Source organism: Coregonus clupeaformis, unplaced genomic scaffold, assembly GCF_020615455.1.
Source record: "Coregonus clupeaformis isolate EN_2021a unplaced genomic scaffold, ASM2061545v1 scaf0497, whole genome shotgun sequence".
In the NCBI taxonomy this organism is placed as follows: domain Eukaryota; kingdom Metazoa; phylum Chordata; class Actinopteri; order Salmoniformes; family Salmonidae; genus Coregonus; species Coregonus clupeaformis.
In genome coordinates, this window is record NW_025533952.1 from 92,129 (window position 1) to 110,640 (window position 18,512).

The 18,512-nt window shown below is 43.2% G+C and overlaps 1 protein-coding gene across 1 annotated transcript; it reads left to right on the forward strand.

Moving 5' to 3' along the window:
- Nucleotides 1–288: 288 nt before the first annotated feature.
- On the forward strand, nucleotides 289–16,579 carry LOC121561438. Its single transcript, XM_045215706.1, has 19 exons — nucleotides 289–368; nucleotides 1,094–1,287; nucleotides 1,450–3,250; nucleotides 3,334–3,469; nucleotides 7,745–7,782; nucleotides 7,862–8,035; nucleotides 8,297–8,470; nucleotides 8,930–8,976; nucleotides 9,114–9,666; nucleotides 10,343–10,386; nucleotides 10,636–10,673; nucleotides 11,075–11,139; nucleotides 11,272–11,486; nucleotides 11,675–11,934; nucleotides 12,544–12,678; nucleotides 12,812–12,944; nucleotides 13,047–13,076; nucleotides 15,000–15,282; nucleotides 16,540–16,579. The coding sequence occupies exons 2-19, from the start codon at nucleotides 1,155–1,157 to the stop codon at nucleotides 16,544–16,546; spliced, it is 4,266 nt and encodes a 1,421-aa protein (XP_045071641.1). The 5' UTR covers nucleotides 289–368; nucleotides 1,094–1,154; the 3' UTR covers nucleotides 16,547–16,579.
- The last annotated feature ends 1,933 nt before the right edge of the window (nucleotides 16,580–18,512 follow it).

The following is an 18,512-nucleotide window of genomic DNA, read 5'->3' on the forward strand; positions in this document are numbered from 1 at the left end:
GGGGAGAGAGAGGACGAGACCACTGCCTCTAAAATTAGTCTCTCTGGGGAGAGAGAAGAGGGGACCACTGCCTCTAAAATGAGTCTCTCTGGGGAGAGAGAGGACGAGACCACTGCCTCTAAAATGAGTCTCTCTGGGGAGAGAGAGGAGGGGACCACTGCCTCTAAAATGAGTCTCTCTGGGGAGAGAGAGGAGGGGACCACTGCCTCTAAAATGAGTCTCTCTGGGGAGAGAGAGGAGGGGACCACTGCCTCTAAAATGAGTCTCTCTGGGGAGAGAGGCACTGCCACTAAGAGGAAGTATTCTGAGAGAGAGGAGGGGACCACTGCCTCTAAAAAGAGTCTGACTCAAGACACCAGTTCTAAGAGGTAAGAGATCAATTGTAAATAAAGTAATTTTAAAGATGTACAACTAATTTAAGAGAAGTGTTTCCAAAAATCCTTTGACCAGGGGGCCTCCCGAGTGGCGCAGTGGTCTAAGGCTCTGCATCGCAGTGCTAGCTGTGCCACTAGAGATCCTGGTTTGAGTCCAGGCTCTGTCGCAGCCGGCCGCGACCGGGAGACCCATGGGGCGGCGCACAATTGGCCCAGTGTCGTCCAGGGTAGGGGAGGGTTTGGCCGGCTATGCTATTATATTGGGTTCTGTAGAATACTATCAGTATGTGATCTTGCAGACATTGATTGATGTAGCTTTATTAAACAAGCACCATTCTCCATTCATCACTGAAATGGCCAGAGTAGTCTGTTCTCTGGGCAGTGAATGAGTAGAGTAGAGACTGTGTAAAGTAGAGAATCCCATACAGTGAATGAGTAGAGTAGAGACTGTGTGTAAAGTAGAGAATCGCATACAGTGAATGAGTAGAGTAGAGACTGTGTGTAAAGTAGAGAATCCCATAGTGAATGAGTAGAGCAGAGACTGTGTGTAAAGTAGAGAATCCCGTACATGCTTAAGATTTTTTGCAATCTGGAAAAGGCTTCAGAACAGCAGCCCCTCATTTCAAAGAAACATCAGGACTTGAGTTCAGCTATGCAGTTATTGATGTGATATTGATGCACTATTGATGAAGTGATCTGTCTCCCTGTTTTGTTGAAAGTGTCCAGAAGCCCAGAGCAGAGTCACCTACACCCAGCCGGGAACCTCTGAGACGTGGCAAAATGTCTGAACAACAGATGAAAAGCTCTGACTACCAGTTGGACTATGAAAACGTTCAGGATTCAGTTGAGACGATGGAGGGGATTGTCAGCCAGGGTGCTGTTATGTTCACACACAACCCTCTGGGTATGAGGAGTAAGACTGGGAGTTACAACAGCCCTCCCGTCCACACCTTACATCTTTCTCTATTGATCAAATTACTGCTTTAATATTAGATCATGTTGATCAGTTTTAACATTCAAAAGTTAATCTTCTAGTGTTATGGTATTAATATCAATCTCATTGTTTTCCCTACAGGTCAAACTCTTCTGACAGTCCAACAAGACATTAAGGCTAAACTGAAACACAAGTATCAACACATATCTGAAGGAATTGGACACCATGGAAACCAAAGTCTGTTAAAGGACATCTACACAGAGCTCTACATCACAGAGGGTGGAAATGGAGGGGTCAATAATGAACATGAGGTGAGACAGATAGAGATGGCATCCAAGAAACAAACCACACAAGAGACACCAATCAAATGCAACAACATCTTCAAGCCTTTAGCTGGACAAGACAAACCTATCAGAACTGTGCTGACAAAAGGAATCGCTGGCATTGGAAAAACAGTCTCTGTGCAGAAGGTCATCCTTGACTGGGCAGAGGGAAAAGCAAATCAGGACGTTCATTTCATGTTTCCTCTTCCTTTCCGAGATCTGAACCTGAAAAAGGACCAATACAGTCTGATGCAACTTCTTTCCCACTACTTCTCAGAGCTGAAAGAGATTGACAGCATTGAAGATGGTGAAACCAAAACTGTTTTCATTTTTGATGGTCTGGATGAGTGTCGACTTCCTCTAGACTTCAAAAACAATGAGAAGTGCTGTGATGTCACGAAACCAACCTCAGTGGACGTGCTGCTGACAAACCTCATCAAGGGGAATCTGCTTCCCTCTGCTCTCCTCTGGATAACCTCACGGCCTGCAGCAGCCAATCAGATCCCTCCTGAGTGTGTTGACCAGGTGACAGAGGTACGAGGGTTCAATGATCCACAGAAGGAGGAGTACTTCAGGAAGAAAACCACAGATCAGAATCTGGCCAATGAAATCATCAAACACATAAAAACATCAAGGAGCCTCCACATCATGTGCCACATGCCAGTCTTCTGTTGGATATCAGCCACTGTCCTTGAGATGATGCTGAAAGAGGCAGAGAAGGATGAAGTCCCCAAAACTCTGATCCAGATGTACACACACTTCACGCTCATCCAAATCATTGTGAAGAACAGGAAGTACAACAAAGCCACAGAGACAAACCCAAAGGAACTGTCTCAGTCAGACAAAGAGATGATCCTGAAACTGGCAAAGCTGGCTTTCCAACAGCTGCAGAAGGGCAACCTGATCTTCTATGTGGAGGACCTGAGAGAGTGTGGCCTTGATGTCACAGAGGCATCAGAGTACTCAGCATTGTGTACAGAGATCTTTAAAGAAGAATCTGGGCTGTACCAAGACAAGGTCTACAGCTTTGTGCATCTGAGCATTCAGGAGTTTCTAGCAGCAGTGCATGCTTTAGAATCATGTCTGGACAAGAAGGAAAATGTTTTTTCCACCACTAGTGAGGATGAAGAGGAGGAGTCAATCCAGTTGTTTGACTTACACAGGAGAGCAGTGGACCAGGCCTTGAAGAGTGAGAATGGACACCTGGACCTGTTCCTCCGCTTCCTTCTGGGTCTCTCACTGGAGTCCAATCAGAATCTGTTACGAGGCCTTCTGACACAGACAGGAAGTACAACACAGAGCAATGAGGAAACAGTTGAGGAAACAGTCAGGTACCTTTCATACAAGATAGAGGAGGAACGTTCACCAGAAAGGATCATCAACTTGTTCCACTGTCTGAATGAACTTGGTGCCAACTCTCTAGTTGAAGACATGCAAACCTCCCTGCGATCAGGAACTCTTTCAGAAACCGAGCTAGAACCTCAACAATGTTCAGCCCTGGCCTACCTGTTACTGATGTCAGAGGAGGTGCTGGAGGAGTTTGACCTGAAGACATACACCACATCAGAGACAGGTTATCAGAGGTTGCTCCCGGTAGTGAAAACCTGCAAGAGAGCACTGTAAGTTCTGCTATTGAGTTGATGTATACAGTATCATTATTCTGAAGGATTTGTATATCTAACAGATTATCTCCTCTCTCCAGACTGGATTGCTGTAAACTCACATATGAATCCTGTGAGACTCTGGCCTCAGCTCTGCAGACACCAAACTCCCCCCTGAGAGAACTGGACCTCAGCTGCAATGACCTGGGAGACAGAGGAGTGGAGCTGCTCTGTGTTGGACTAACCAGTCCACTCTGCAACATACAGACACTAGTGTGAGTTAACTATCTTCAGTACCCACTGTGAGTGTTTATATATTATGTATGTACTGTATACTGAACAAAAATATAAATGCAACATGCAACAATTTCAAAGGTTTTACTGAGTTACAGTTCATATGAGGAAATCAGTCAATTGAAATAAATTCATTAGGCCCTAATCTATAGATTTCACATAAATGGGAATTCAGATATGCATCTGTTGGTCACAGATACCTTAAAAATAAGTATGGGTGTGTATCAGAAAACCAGTCCGTATCTGGTGTGACCACCATTTGCCTCATGCAGCGCGACACATCTCCTTCACATAGAGTTGATCAGGCTGTTGATTGTGGCCTGTGGAATGTTCTCCCACTCCTCTTCAATGGCTGTGCGAAGTTGCTGGAAACTGCCGGGAACTGGAAGACGCTGTCGTACATGTTGATCCAGAGCCTCCCAAACAGGCATGTCTGGTGAGTATGTAGTCCATGGAAGAATTGGGACAATTTCAGCTTCCAGGAATTGTATACAGATCCTTGCGACAGAGGGCCGTGCATTATCATGCTGAAACATGAGGTGATGGCAGCAGATGAATGGTACAACAATGGGCCTCAGGATCTCGTCACGGTATCTCTGTGCATTCAAATTCCCATCGATAAAATGTGATTGTGTTCATTGTCCGTAGCTTATGCCTGCCCATACCATAACCCCACCGCCACCATTGTTCACTCTGTTCACAACGTTGACCTCAGCAAACCGCTTGCCCACACAATGCCATCACGACGCCATACACGCTTTCTGCCATCTTCCTGGTACAGTTGAAACCGGGATTCATCCGTGAAGAGCACACTTCTCCAGTGTGCCAGTGGCCATCGAAGGTGAGCATTTGCCCACAGAAGTCGGTTACGACGCTGAACTGCAGTCAGGTCAAGACCCCGGTGAGGATGACGAGCACGCAGATGAGCTTCCCTGAGACGGTTTCTGACAGTTTGTGCAGAAATTATTTGTTTGTGAAAACCCACAGTTAAATCGGCTGTCCTGGTGGCTTGTCTCAGACCATCCTGCAGGTGAAGAAGTCGGATGTGGAGGTCCTGGGCTGGCGTGGTTACACGTGGTCTGCGGTTGTGAGGCCGGTTGGATGTACAGCCAAATTCTCTAAAACGATGTTGGAGGGGGTTTATGGTAGAGAAATTAACATTCAATTCTCTAGCAAGAGCTCTGGTGGACATTCCTGCTGTCTGCATAACAATTGCACGCTCCCTCAAAACTTGACACATCTGTGGCATTGTGTTGTGTGACAAAACTGCACATTTTAGAGTGGCCTTTTATCGTCCCCAGCACAAGGTGCACCTGTGTAATGATCATGCTGTTTAATCACCTTATTGATATACCACACCTGTCAGGTGGATGGATTATCTTAACAAAGGAGAAATGCTCACTAACAGGGATCTAAACAAATTTATGCACAACATTTGAGAGAAATAAGCTTTTGTGCGTATGGAACATTTCTGGGATCTTTTATTTTCAGCTCATGAAACGTGGGACCAACACTTTACATGTTGGGTTTATATTTTTGTTCAGTATAGTTAGTATGTGTATGTTTTTAAAATTATTTTAACATTTTGGGACATATCCAGAAACATACATAACATATATAAAACTAAGGTAAATATCTTGAGTGAGTTAGTATGTTTTTAACATTGGTTAATCATGTGTCCTTCTGTTATTGTATTAATGCATCTCATTGTTATTAAAGCTTTGCATATTTAACAGTGTATCAACATATCTCCTCTCTCCAGACTGGCTGGCTGTGATCTCGCATATGAATCCTGTGAGACTCTGGCTTCAGCTCTGCAGACACCAAACTCCCCCCTGAGAGAACTGGACCTCAGCTGCAATGACCTGGGAGACAGAGGAGTGGAGCTGCTCTGTGTTGGACTAACCAGTCCACTCTGCAACATACAGACACTAGTGTGAGTTAACTATGTTCAGTACCCACTGTGAGTGTTTATATATTATGTATGTACTGTATACTGAACAAAAATATAAATGCAACATGCAACAATTTCAAAGGTTTTACTGAGTTACAGTTCATATGAGGAAATCAGTCAATTGAAATAAATTCATTAGGCCCTAATCTATGGATTTCACATAAATGGGAATTCAGATATGCATCTGTTGGGCACAGATACCTTAAAAAAAATAAGTATGGGTGTGTATCAGAAAACCAGTCCGTATCTGGTGTGACCACCATTTGCCTCATGCAGCGCGACACGTCTCCTTCACATAGAGTTGATCAGGCTGTTGATTGTGGCCTGTGGAATGTTGTCCCACTCCTCTTCAATGGCTGTGCAAAGTTGCTGGAAACTGCCAGGAACTGGAAGATGCTGTCGTACACGTCGATCCAGAGCCTCCCAAACATGCATGTCTGGTGAGTATGCAGTCCATGGAAGAACTGGGACATTTTCAGCTTCCAGGAATTGTGTACAGATCCTTGCGACATGGGGCAGTGCATTATCATGCTGAAACATGAGGTGATGGCGGCAGATGAATGGCACGTCAATGGGCCTCAGGGTCTCGTCACGGTATCTCTGTGCATTCAAATTCCCATCGATAAAATGCGATCGTGTTCATTGTCCGTAGCTTATGCCTGCCCATACCATAACCCCACCGCCACCATGGGGCACTCTGTTCACAACGTTGACATCAGCAAACCGCTCGCCCACACAATGCCATCACGACACCATACACTCTTTCTGCCATCTTCCCGGTACAGTTGAAACCGGGATTCATCCGTGAAGAGCACACTTCTCCAGTGTGCCAGTGGCCATCGAAGGTGAGCATTTGCCCACAGAAGTCGGTTACGACGCCGAACTGCAGTCAGGTCAAGACCCTGGTGAGGATGACGAGCACGCAGATGAGCTTCCCTGAGACGGTTTCTGACAGTTTGTGCAGAAATTATTTGGTTGTGTAAACCCACAGTTAAATCAGCTGTCCTGGTGGCTTGTCTCAGACCATCCTGCAGGTGAAGAAGCCGGATGTGGAGGTCCTGGGCTGGCGTGGTTACATGTGGTCTGCGGTTGTGAGGCCGGTTGGATGTACTTCCAAATTCTCTAAAACGATGTTGGAGGGGGTTTATGGTAGAGAAATTAACATTCAATTCTCTAGCAAGAGCTCTGGTGGACATTCCTGCTGTCTGCATAACAATTGCACGCTCCCTCAAAACTTGACACATCTGTGGCATTGTGTTGTGTGACAAAACTGCACATTTTAGAGTGGCCTTTTATCGTCCCCAGCACAAGGTGCACCTGTGTAATGATCATGCTGTTTAATCACCTTATTGATATACCACACCTGTCAGGTGGATGGATTATCTTAACAAAGGAGAAATGCTCACTAACAGGGATCTAAACAAATGTATGCACAACATTTGAGAGAAATAAGCTTTTGTGCGTATGGAACATTTCTGGGATCTTTTATTTTCAGCTCATGAAACGTGGGACCAACACTTTACATGTTGGGTTTATATTTTTGTTCAGTATAGTTAGTATGTGTATGTTTTAAAAATTATTTTAACATTTTGGGACATATCCAGAAACATACATAACATATATAAAACTAAGGTAAATATCTTGAGTGAGTGTAGTGTATTGACAATACGATGGTGTTAAATGTTTTTAAATGGAACTGAAGGAATGTTGTTTATGGTAGTATCAAGAGGGAATGTTTTAGGTGTAATACCACATATCACCGACAGGAGGTGGGTTGTAGACAGGGGAGACTGGTGATTGGCCAGAAGAGAGGGCATCAGGGTTTATAAATAGGGGTTAAACGATGAGACGTTAGAACGAGCATAACAATCTGGCGAGTCGTTCTCCGGACAACGCGTGTCTGTAATTTATGCTGTAACCTCGTGGTATGAATAAAACTTCTAACATGATGCAGCATAACGGACTCTTTGTTGACAGCAGTAATTGCCACCATTAATCATATACGACATGAGTTAGTATGTTTTTAACATTGGTTAATCATGTGTCCTTCTGTTATTGTCTTAATGCATCTCATTATTCTTAAAGCTTTGCATATTTAACAGTATATCACTATATCTCCTCTCTCCAGACTGGCTGGCTGTAAACTCACATATGAATCCTGTGAGACTCTGGCTTCAGCTCTGCAGACACCAAACTCCCCCCTGAGAGAACTGGACCTCCGCTACAATGACCTGGGAGACAGAGGAGTGGAGCTGCTCTGTGTTGGACTAACCAGTCCACTCTGCAACATACAGACACTAGTGTGAGTTAACTCATACTGTAGAAAGTTATTATGTGGATATTTTAGACATTTGTTAATCATGTGCTCTTCTGCCCTCTAGTCTAGGTCAGTGTGGTCTGACAGAGGGTTGCTGTTCAGATCTGGCCTCAGTCCTGAGTTCACCCAACTCACAACTGAAACAACTGGAGCTGAGAGACAATGACCTGCAGGACTCAGGAGTTACACTGCTGTCTGCTGGACTGGAGGATCCAGACTGTAAACTACACACACTGGGGTAAGTACAGCTGTTTCAGTCAGGTCGGTACTGAGCTGAGTTACACTGCCCTCTGCAGGACTGGAGGATTCAGACTGTAAACTACACACAATGGGGTATGTACAGCTGTTTCAGTCAGGTCGGTACTGAGCTTAGTAAAACAAATACTCTGAACATCTGATGTTTCATCACAATGTTTGTGTCATGGACAAATATATGGGTGTCCTACAAGATGATTGACACCAGTCCACCAACCTAGAGAGCTGTTGTGTCTCTCTGTAGGCTGTCTGGCTGTCTGGTCACAGAGGAGGGCTGTGCTGCTCTGTCTTCAGCTCTGAGGTCAAACCCCTCCCACCTGAAAGAGCTGGACCTGAGCTACAATTACCCAGGAGACTCTGCAGGGGGACTGCTTTCAGCTGCTCTGGTGGATCCCACAGATAAACTGATGAAGCTGAAGTAAGTCAGAATAGATGTCCTAATAGTGTGAGCAGCGGTTGTGTCCTATGAAGTGTAGTAGGTTCAGTAACATGAGGACATGATGGTAGAATACAGGGGAAGTTTACCCAGCAGGCTTAGCACTCCAACACAGCATACATCATCACCACATGAATACTCTTCTTCTGCATCTCTGATATCCTGTTGGAATTGTACTCTGTTCTGTATGCAGTAGGTAGGACAGAATACCTGTATGTCTCTAGTAATGAATTGTACTCTGTTCTGTATGCAGTAGGTAGGATAGAATACCTGTATGTCTCTAGTAATGAATGGTACTCTGTTCTGTATGGAGTAGGTAGGGTAGAATACCTGTATTTCTCTAGTAATGAACTTGGATAGTGCACCAGAACACAACAATATGGTTTAAATGTTGACTGCTTTATTAGGTCTTTGTCAGTCAATAACCTGTTTCTCCTACAGTGTGGATCATGGTGGAGAGGTCAGGCTGATATCAGGGCTGAGGAAATGTAAGTCTCTTCAATCCTAATCAACTGCATATTCAGAACCATAGTGATATAGTAACTAATCAATACTTGTTCTGTACCTACAAAAACTACATTTTATATGAAGATGTGGTTTGATTAAACTCTCCTTTTGTCTACAGATGCCTGTCATCTCACCCTGGACCCAAATACAGCAAACCCACACCTGATTCTGTCTGAGGGGAACAGGAAGGTGAAACGGTTGGAGGAGGAGCAGTATTATGAAGACCATCCAGACAGATTTGACCATATTCCCCAAGTTCTCTGCAGAGAAGTCTTATCTGGATCTCGTTACTACTGGGAGGTGGAGAGGGGTGGTTATGATGGTAACATTGGTGTGGCGTACAGAGGAATGAAGAGGAAGGGAAAGAAACATGACAGTTGGATTGGAGCCAATAGGAAGTCCTGGGGTTTATTCTGCTTTTACAGAGGTTATCACTTTTTCCATGCGGGAGTCCGTAGCATATCCATCCCTGGTCCTTTTTCTAACAGAGTTGGAGTGTATCTGGACTGGCCAGCTGGTACTTTGTCCTTCTATAGTGTGTCCTCCTCTGGTACACTGACACACCATTACACAGAACACACCACATTCACTGAACCCCTCTATCCTGGGTTTGGGGTTTATTCCTCCTCCTCAGTGACCCTGTGTCAGATAGATGACCAACACATTCAAAGGTGAGTCGTAGCAATGTTTTATCATGTGTTTTCCTCTGGAATCATTCCTACAATTAGATTAGTAGTGGTGTTTTAATGTGTTCTGTTTGACCTGCAGACAGTTAGATTAGTAGTAGTGGTGTGATTTAATGTGTTCTGTTGGACCTACAGACAGTTAGATTAGTAGTAGTGGTGTGTTTTAATGTGTTCTGTTGGACCTACAGACAGTTAGATTAGTAGTAGTGGTGTGATTTAATGTGTTCTGTTGGACCTACAGACAGTTAGATTAGTAGTAGGGGTGTGTTTTAATGTGTTCTGTTGGACCTACAGACAGTAACTCATGATACCGGGTGACTTCACATCTCTAGGGGCTTTCCTCAAGATAAGCAATGTCACCTGTAATGTCACCATCAGTATTGACTTCATGGAAGTTGACATAGTGTTATGTCACATTAGGCAATGCACCCTACATAGGGAGTGGTTCTGTCACCCTTTATACACCCTTTGTATTGCTTATGAAGACTGTATGAATGCTATATAAAGACTTTATAAGTTGTATTTAGTTTAATCACAGTCTATCCTTCTGCTTTACCAACAGCAGAGACCATGGTGGAGAGTGTTGTATCAAGCCTGGACCTGAGAACACCAGAGACCATGGTGGAGAGTGCTGTATCAAGCCTGGACCTGAGAACACCAGAGACCATGGTGGAGAGTGTTGTATCAAGCCTGGACCTGAGAAATGTGAGTCCTGGGATCTACCAGAAATCAGGCCCCCAACATCTACAAAACATGGACCAGAACCATGTTGTTTCCTGCTTCCACAAACATTCATAAATATAACACTAATGTCAGATTATAGTATGATAATGAGTGTACATTCTGAGACAGTTGCTCACTTACATTCATTTTTATTAGAAGTCTGTTTAATATTTATTAATTCATTATTACATGAGATTGTCCGTTTTAAATAACAACTACTTTTGACTTCAGGGATTCCTCAGAGCTGTAAGACTTGTGACCATGTTGAGGTAAGTCATAATAATGTCAATTCTCACTTTTACATACCTTCAGGAGTCAGGCACAGTCTGAAAGCCAGGTGTGTACTGACCAACCATTCATACTGAGGTATAGACAGTCCTGTGTTCTGCTTGTAGGAATGCAGGATTTTAACTTCTGTCATATTTTGTCATTAGACAGTTTAATTGGATCCATCACCAACATTCCATGTAACATTGAATAAATACATTAGATAAATTACTTTGTTCATTTAATGGGCCAGTTTCCCGGACAAAGATTAAGCCTAATCTTGGACCTTAAAAAACTTTCTATTGAAACTTCCATTGATCATGCTTTAAGTCCAGCACTAGACTCAATCTGTGTCCAGGAAACCGGCCCCATATGTATAACTGACATGCTTGTCCTTGTTCAGGACTCCACACACTGGCTTCCGATTGAACCCTTGACTTCCACTGTCCAGGAAGTGACAATGTTCAGGTAAAATAACTACTTTTAACATTTCATTCCACTTGCTAGTGTATTTCCCCATTACCTTTGGGAATAGGCTTCTAATCCAACCTCTCCATTTGACGATTGACCCTCTCTACCATATCTTGTTGTTGCCCTCAGGCACAGGACACCCAAAGGGCGTTATGAGTGCACAGTGTCTGGGCTCCGCTGGGTGTGTGAGAGAGATGTCATTCTGAAGTATCACTTCAGGAACTGGGAACCGTACAGTCAACTTCTGAAAGACATGCAGTACGGACAAGGTGGTCCATTGCTGGACATCACTATGGAGTTAGGTGAACTGGAGGAAGTTCATCTGCCACACTTTGTCTGTTTAGGTAAAACCATATAGACATAGTATTCAGAAAGACATTTCCATGTAACTGAGTTTCACTTCCTGAATGAATAAATGAACTATTCTGGGAGTTTGAGTTTACTGTGATCTGATACTGCATATTCTTTGGGTTTTAGTTGGATGAATAATACAATATTTGTCTTTCTGTCTCCTTTTTATTGTGTTGTTCAGGGACCAACCCTTCCCTGAGGAATGAGATGAAGATTATTCATGTAGAGGAACATGGAGTGTCTGTTGAGGAAGTGCATGAGGTCACCAGATTCCATGCTAAGATCCTCCATCCCAAGTTCTCACCTATCGCTGTTATACTGAGCTATATATTTTTTTGGAACGTAGATGTCCACTGCGACGTGGTCCTCTATATGGCAGTAAAAAAGGCAACAGTAATTTCACGGCTGTACATGCTCCTCAGAAACTCCAGTCAGAAAGAGGTGAGGCACTATCATTGAAGTGACAACAGTATGTTGAAACTTACTAAAGGAAAGCTGATAGTTTGTTGAAAATCTATAGATTACAAAGACAACATGCAGCTCTGTGAGAAATCTATTTCTGTCTCATTCATTTGAAGAGCCAGTAGACGGCACTCTTCTCTCTGTTCGAAGGAGAACCCAATGCCCCGGGGCAGTGAAGGGGACATTGCCCTGAGTAGTGTGCTGTCTTTCGCATGGGACGTTAAACAGGTTTCCTGACTCTCTGTGGTCACTAAAGATCCCATGGCACTTATCGTAAGAGTAGGGGTGTTAACCCCGGTGTCCTGGCTAAATTCACTATCTGGCCCTCATACCATCATGGCCACCTAATCATCCCCAGCTTCCAATTGGCTCAATCATCCCCTTTCCCCTGTAACACTTCCTGAGGTCGTTGCTGTAAAAGAGACTCTCTTCTCAGTCAATTACCTGGTAAAATAAGGGTAAAATAAATAAAAAATAGTGTACAATTTTTTTTGATGTTGACAAAAAAGGATTGCTCAGTGAGCTGCATGTTGTGTGAATTATTAGACTACATTGTTCAGACTGACTAACACACTGCTCATTTTGTAGGCTGTTCGGGACCGGGAGAAACATCAGGTGTCCCAAGGATATTCAGAATTTCTGCTGTCAAGTCCAAACGGGTCCTTAAAGCTGAACAGTTGGTTTGCAGTCAAGAATCCCCATTCCTCCTCCATCAATCCAGAGGTGCAGTTTTAGCAGGCTGAGGACATGAATCTGTCATATTATATATTAATAACTGGAATATCATTCTATTTCTTTCTCTCTCTCTCTCTGTCTGTCTGTTGTCTCAATCGTTGCACCATATGACCTTCTACAGAAGATTCAGCTGTTACCTGCAGACACCACACCAAGCTGTTGTAAGATGGTTATGAGAAACACAGGGGTTGACATTGAGATGGAGTTAATCGGGGATGATGAGAGGACAGTATGGAAATCAGTGGTATCAAAAGGTAAGAAATACTATACATGAACAGTATGTCAATCATAAATGTCATTTTCTTCCAGATGCTATTAAAATGTTTTTATGATGTTTTCTCTTGTTTGTCTTTTAGATGAATACAGCAAAGACTCTCATCCAATAGGTACGTTTGTTTTTGTGGACGAGGTTTATAAAACGGGTTATAGAGCGAACGTCTCTTCAAGTTGTGATGAAGGACACTGATGAAGACCTTCATGAGTCATGTTCAGTGGGGTGATGAATGTCTTCATGAGTCATGTTCAGTGGGGTGATGAAGACCTTCATGAGTCATGTTCAGTGGGGTGATGAAGGTCTTCATGAGTCATGTTCAGTGGGGTGATGAAGGTCTTCATGAGTCATGTTCAGTGGGGTGATGAAGGTCTTCATGAGTCATGTTCAGTGGGCTGATGAAGGTCTTCATGAGTCATGTTCAGTGGGGTGATGAAGACCTTCATGAGTCATGTTCAGTGGGGTGATGAAGACCTTCATGAGTCATGTTCAGTGGGGTGATGAAGGTCTTCATGAGTCATGTTCAGTGGGGTGATGAAGGTCTTCATGAGTCATGTTCAGTGGTGTGTAATGCTACAGAACATTCAGACAGAAACCCAGTGCCTTGCAAAAGTATCTGCATCACATTTTATTGTGTTACAAAGCGGGATTCAAGGGGATTTAATTGTCATTTTTTTGTCAACAATCTACACCAAATACTCTAATGTCAAAGTGGAACAATATTTATCTATATATATATTTAGATTGATAGAAATGAAATAGCTCCCTGAGTCAATACATGTTAGAAACACCTTGGCAGCCATTACAGCTGGGAGTCTTCTTGTCTAAGTCTCTAAGAGCTTTACACACCTGGATTGTACAATATTAGCCCATTATTCTTTTCATAATTCTTCAAGCTCTGTCAAGATGTTGGGGATCGTGGCTAGACTGCAGTTTTCAAGTCTTGCCATAGATTTTCAAGCAGATTTAAGTCAAAACTGTAACTCGGCCACTCAGGAACATTCACTGTCTTCTTGGTAAGCAACTCCAGTGTAGATGTGGCCTTGTGTTGTAGGTTATTGTCCTGCTGAAAGGTGAATTCCTCTCCCAGTGTCTGGTGAAAAGTAGACTGAAGCAAGTTTTCCTCTTGGATTTAGTCTGTTCTTAGCTCCATCCCGTTTCTTTTTATCCTGAAAAACTCCTCAGTATTGTCAAGCATGCCCATAACATGATGCAGCCACCACCATGCTTGAAAATAAGGAGGCAGTTACTCAGTGATGTGTTGTGTTGGATTTGCCCCAAACATGAGGCTTTGCATTTAGGCCAAAAAGTGTATTCCTTTGCCGTTTCCTTTTGCAGTATTACTTTAGTACCTTGTTGCATATAAGATGCATGTTTTGGAATATTTTTATTCTGTATATTTGTGTTATTTTAAGTCATTATTGTGGAGCCACTACAATGTTGTTGATCCATCCTCAGTTTTCTCCCATCACAGACATTGAACTCTGTAGCTGTTTTAAAATCACCAATGGCCTCATGGTGACATCACTAACAGTTTCCTTCCTGTCCTGCAGCTCAGTTCAGAAGGACGACTGCATCTTTGATGTGTCTGGGTGGTTTAATACATCACCCACAGGATAATTATTAACTTGACCATGCTTAAAGAGATATTCAATGTCTGATGTGTTATTGTTACCCATCTACCAATCACTGCCCTTCTTTATGAGGCTTTCTAAAAGATCCCTGGTCTTTGTATATAGTTGAATCTGTGCTTGAAATGCGATACTTGACTGAGGGACCTTCCAGATGTTGAATGTATGGGGGACAGTCCACTTTGACATTAGATGATTCTGAGTAGATTGTTGATAAAACATTAATAGGGCATCAAGGAAAATTATTTTATTTAAATTGACTGACTTTAATTGGAATTGACCACAACCCTGGAGTGGCTCTATACAATAAATGACTATCAGAGGAATGATAACTGGAGAGACTGGAAGATGTAGAAACAGCTGCTGTTAACCCTAAAGCCATATTAATTTAATTGACCCCCCTTCAGCATTAACAGTCCCTGACATTCCTGCTGAGGAGTTTCTGAAGAAACACTGGGCTAAACTAATTCAGCGAACCAAAAACTCAATGCCAATAGCAGATGATCTGTGGTCAAAGAACATGATTGGTGAAGAAGAGCACTCCAGAATAACAGCTGAAACAACTGAACAGGACCGAATGAGAAAACTACTGAAAGCAGTCATCCCCAAAGGACCAGAAGTGACGGGAGCTTGTCTCAAAGCTCTCGTTGAACATGAAAACCATCTTGTTAAGGACTTGAGTGAATCTAGGTAAGACAGTTTTCTTTGCTCCCTCCCTTGAATATGTGTAATGATTAAATATAGGTCAAATAAAAACACAGCTACCCAGATCAAAGAGGAACTGTTTTTCCAGAATGGAAGCATGTTTTAGTGTTTCTGTCTGTAATAAATGACTTATCTTATTGTAGTTACATCATAGGACCATCATCACATCATTATCTCAGGTGGAACTCCTCCTTCTCCTCCATACTTTCTGATCTCTCTCTCTTCCCTTCTCCTCCATACTTTCTGATCTCTCTCTCCCCTTCTCCTCCATACTTTCTGATCTCTCTCTTCCCTTCTCCTCCATACTTTCTGATCTCTCTCTCCCCTTCTCCTCCATACTTTCTGATCTCTCTCTCTCCCCTTCTCCTCCATACTTTCTGATCTCTCTCTCCCCTTCTCCTCCATACTTTCTGATCTCTCTCTTCCCTTCTCCTCCATACTTTCTGATCTCTCTCTTCCCTTCTCCTCCATACTTTCTGATCTCTCTCTTCCCTTCTCCTCCATACTTTCTGATCTCTCTCTTCCCTTCTCCCTCCATACTTTCTGATCTCTCTCTTCCCTTCTCCTCCCTACTTTCTGATCTCTCTCTTCCTTCTCCTCCATACTTTCTGATCTCTCTCTTCCCTTCTCCTCCGTACTTTCTGATCTCTCTCTTCCCTTCTCCTCCATACTTTCTGATCTCTCTCTCCCTTCTCCTCCATACTTTCTGATCTCTCTCTTCCCTTCTCCTCCATACTTTCTGATCTCTCTCTCCCCTTCTCCTCCATACTTTCTGATCTCTCTCTTCCTTCTCCTCCATACTTTCTGATCTCTCTCTTCCCTTCTCCTCCATACTTTCTGATCTCTCTCTCCCTTCTCCTCCATACTTTCTGATCTCTCTCTTCCCTTCTCCTCCATACTTTCTGATCTCTCTCTTCCCTTCTCCTCCATACTTTCTGATCTCTCTCTTCCCTTCTCCTCTCTACTTTCTGATCTCTCTTTTCCCTTCCTCTTCCATACTTTCTGATCTCTCTCTTCCCTTCTCCTCCGTACTTTCTGATCTCTCTCTTCCCTTCTCCTCCATACTTTCTGATCTCTCTCTTCCCTTCTCCTCTCTACTTTCTGATCTCTCTCTTCCCTTCTCCTCCATACTTTCTGATCTCTCTCTTCCCTTCTCCTCCATACTTTCTGATCTCTCTCTTCCCTTCTCCTCCATACTTTCTGATCTCTCTCTTCCCTTCTCCTCCATCCTCTTTCTTATAGAACCTAATCTGAAGACGCTGAGGCCTGTCTCCTAGTCTGTGGACTAAGACACTTCTTCACCTGATCTGAAGATGCTGAGGCCTGTCTCCTAGTCTGTGGACTAAGACACTTCTTCACCTAATCTGAAGACGCTGAGGCCTGTCTCTAGTCTGTGGACTAAGACACTTCTTCACCTAATCTGAAGACGCTGAGGCCTGTCTCCTAGTCTGTGGACTAAGACACTTCTTCACCTAATCTGAAGACGCTGAGGCCTGTCTCCTAGTCTGTGGACTAAGACACTTCTTCACCTAATCTGAAGACGCTGAGGCCTGTCTCCTAGTCTGTGGACTAAGACACTTCTTCACCTAATCTGAAGATGCTGAGGCCTGTCTCCTAGTCTGTGGACTAAGACACTTCTTCACCTAATCTGAAGACGCTGAGGCCTGTCTCCTAGTCTGTGGACTAAGACTCTTCTTCACCTAATCTAAAAGTAATTGAGGACCACCTGACCACCCCAAGGACCACAGGTTGGGAACCACTGGTCTGGAGTCCTTCTGCCAAACCTGGTTGTTGTGTCACACTGCCCCCTCCTGGTAGCACTGCAAACATCACCTCATTAAATAAAATCATTAAATACAAAAATGTAATTGCAGTTTTACTAGATAGAATCTTAATTTATAGGCTGAATACTTGTACTAAGTGTATATAGACTTTACATGAACCTATGGGTGTTAAATCCGCCCACTGTGTTGAAACAGGAAGTCCATTTATAATGAAGTAGAGGAACGGGTCCACCTCTTATTGTAGATCAATGGTGCCGCTACTTCGCTTCACCTCCGTTCCGCCAGTATGAAGAAACAAGACCTAGAAAGAATAAGGTCGTGACCTCGGCGATTTTCCTTCAAAATAAAAGTCCCACAATGATGATTGTGATTTTTCTCTATACTGAAATTCGTAACATTTATGAGTGAAATGTTAGCAGACTTAGAATGTTGTTTAACAATATGAAAACAACAAATTTTTATAACACAAATAATATTATACATCGACATTTGTTAACAGCATTAAAAGTAATGATTACTAGATAAAGGGAGATTATCATGTAAATGTTAGTTTGAGAGTGTTCAGCCCCATGACCACGATCAGTGCCAAGTGGTGGAATAAGGGAACTGCTTGTCAGCGTAGAATGGGAGGGGAGAACATATAGTTGACTGAATGATGAATTCAAATGAAATGTGTCTTCCGATTGGCCCCTCTGAATCAGAGTGATATAATGACATTATTTTATTTACTGTTCGGGAATTTTACCTTGACAGTTGGAATTCATGAACGTCTCCGCCAGGCATCAAATATACTGTATGTTGAAACGACATTTTTTCAGTGCATTTGTAACGATAATAATCCATATAAAGTACAGTAATTTGTTAAATTAGAGGTACGTGTGAAAGTGAAACTATTGTGTAAATCCTATAAAAGACTGAGATGATGGGAATCCAATGAGAGATGGCTGATCTGCTCTGTTGGAAGATCTGGCACCGCTGCATTTCACAGAGAGCACGTTTTTAGAGACAGGTAGGACTTTTTAGCAGAAAGTACAGATTGGCTCATCAGATATCGTTTCCCAAAACCAATCTTATAGGATCTTTGCGAGGATTTAAGACCTACTTTAGAAAGGCAAACCCATGCCATTCGGGTGCACGTCAAAGTGTTATCCATCCTCGGGTTTTTGGCAACGGGCACTTTTCAGCCGGAGCTTGCTGATCGGCCAGCGGCATCTCACATCCCTCGAAGAGCCAATGTTTTGGATGCAATCATCAGCAAAACGTACTGTAACATACAATTTCCACCATCGCGCAACAGGTTAAGAGCGGTTTCTTTGCCATCAATGGGTTCCCAAATACGAACGGAGAAATAGATGGCCCCCACATCGGCATAAAAGCACCATCCCAAAACGAGTTCAACTAGGCTATGTGAACAGAGAAGGCTTCTACTCT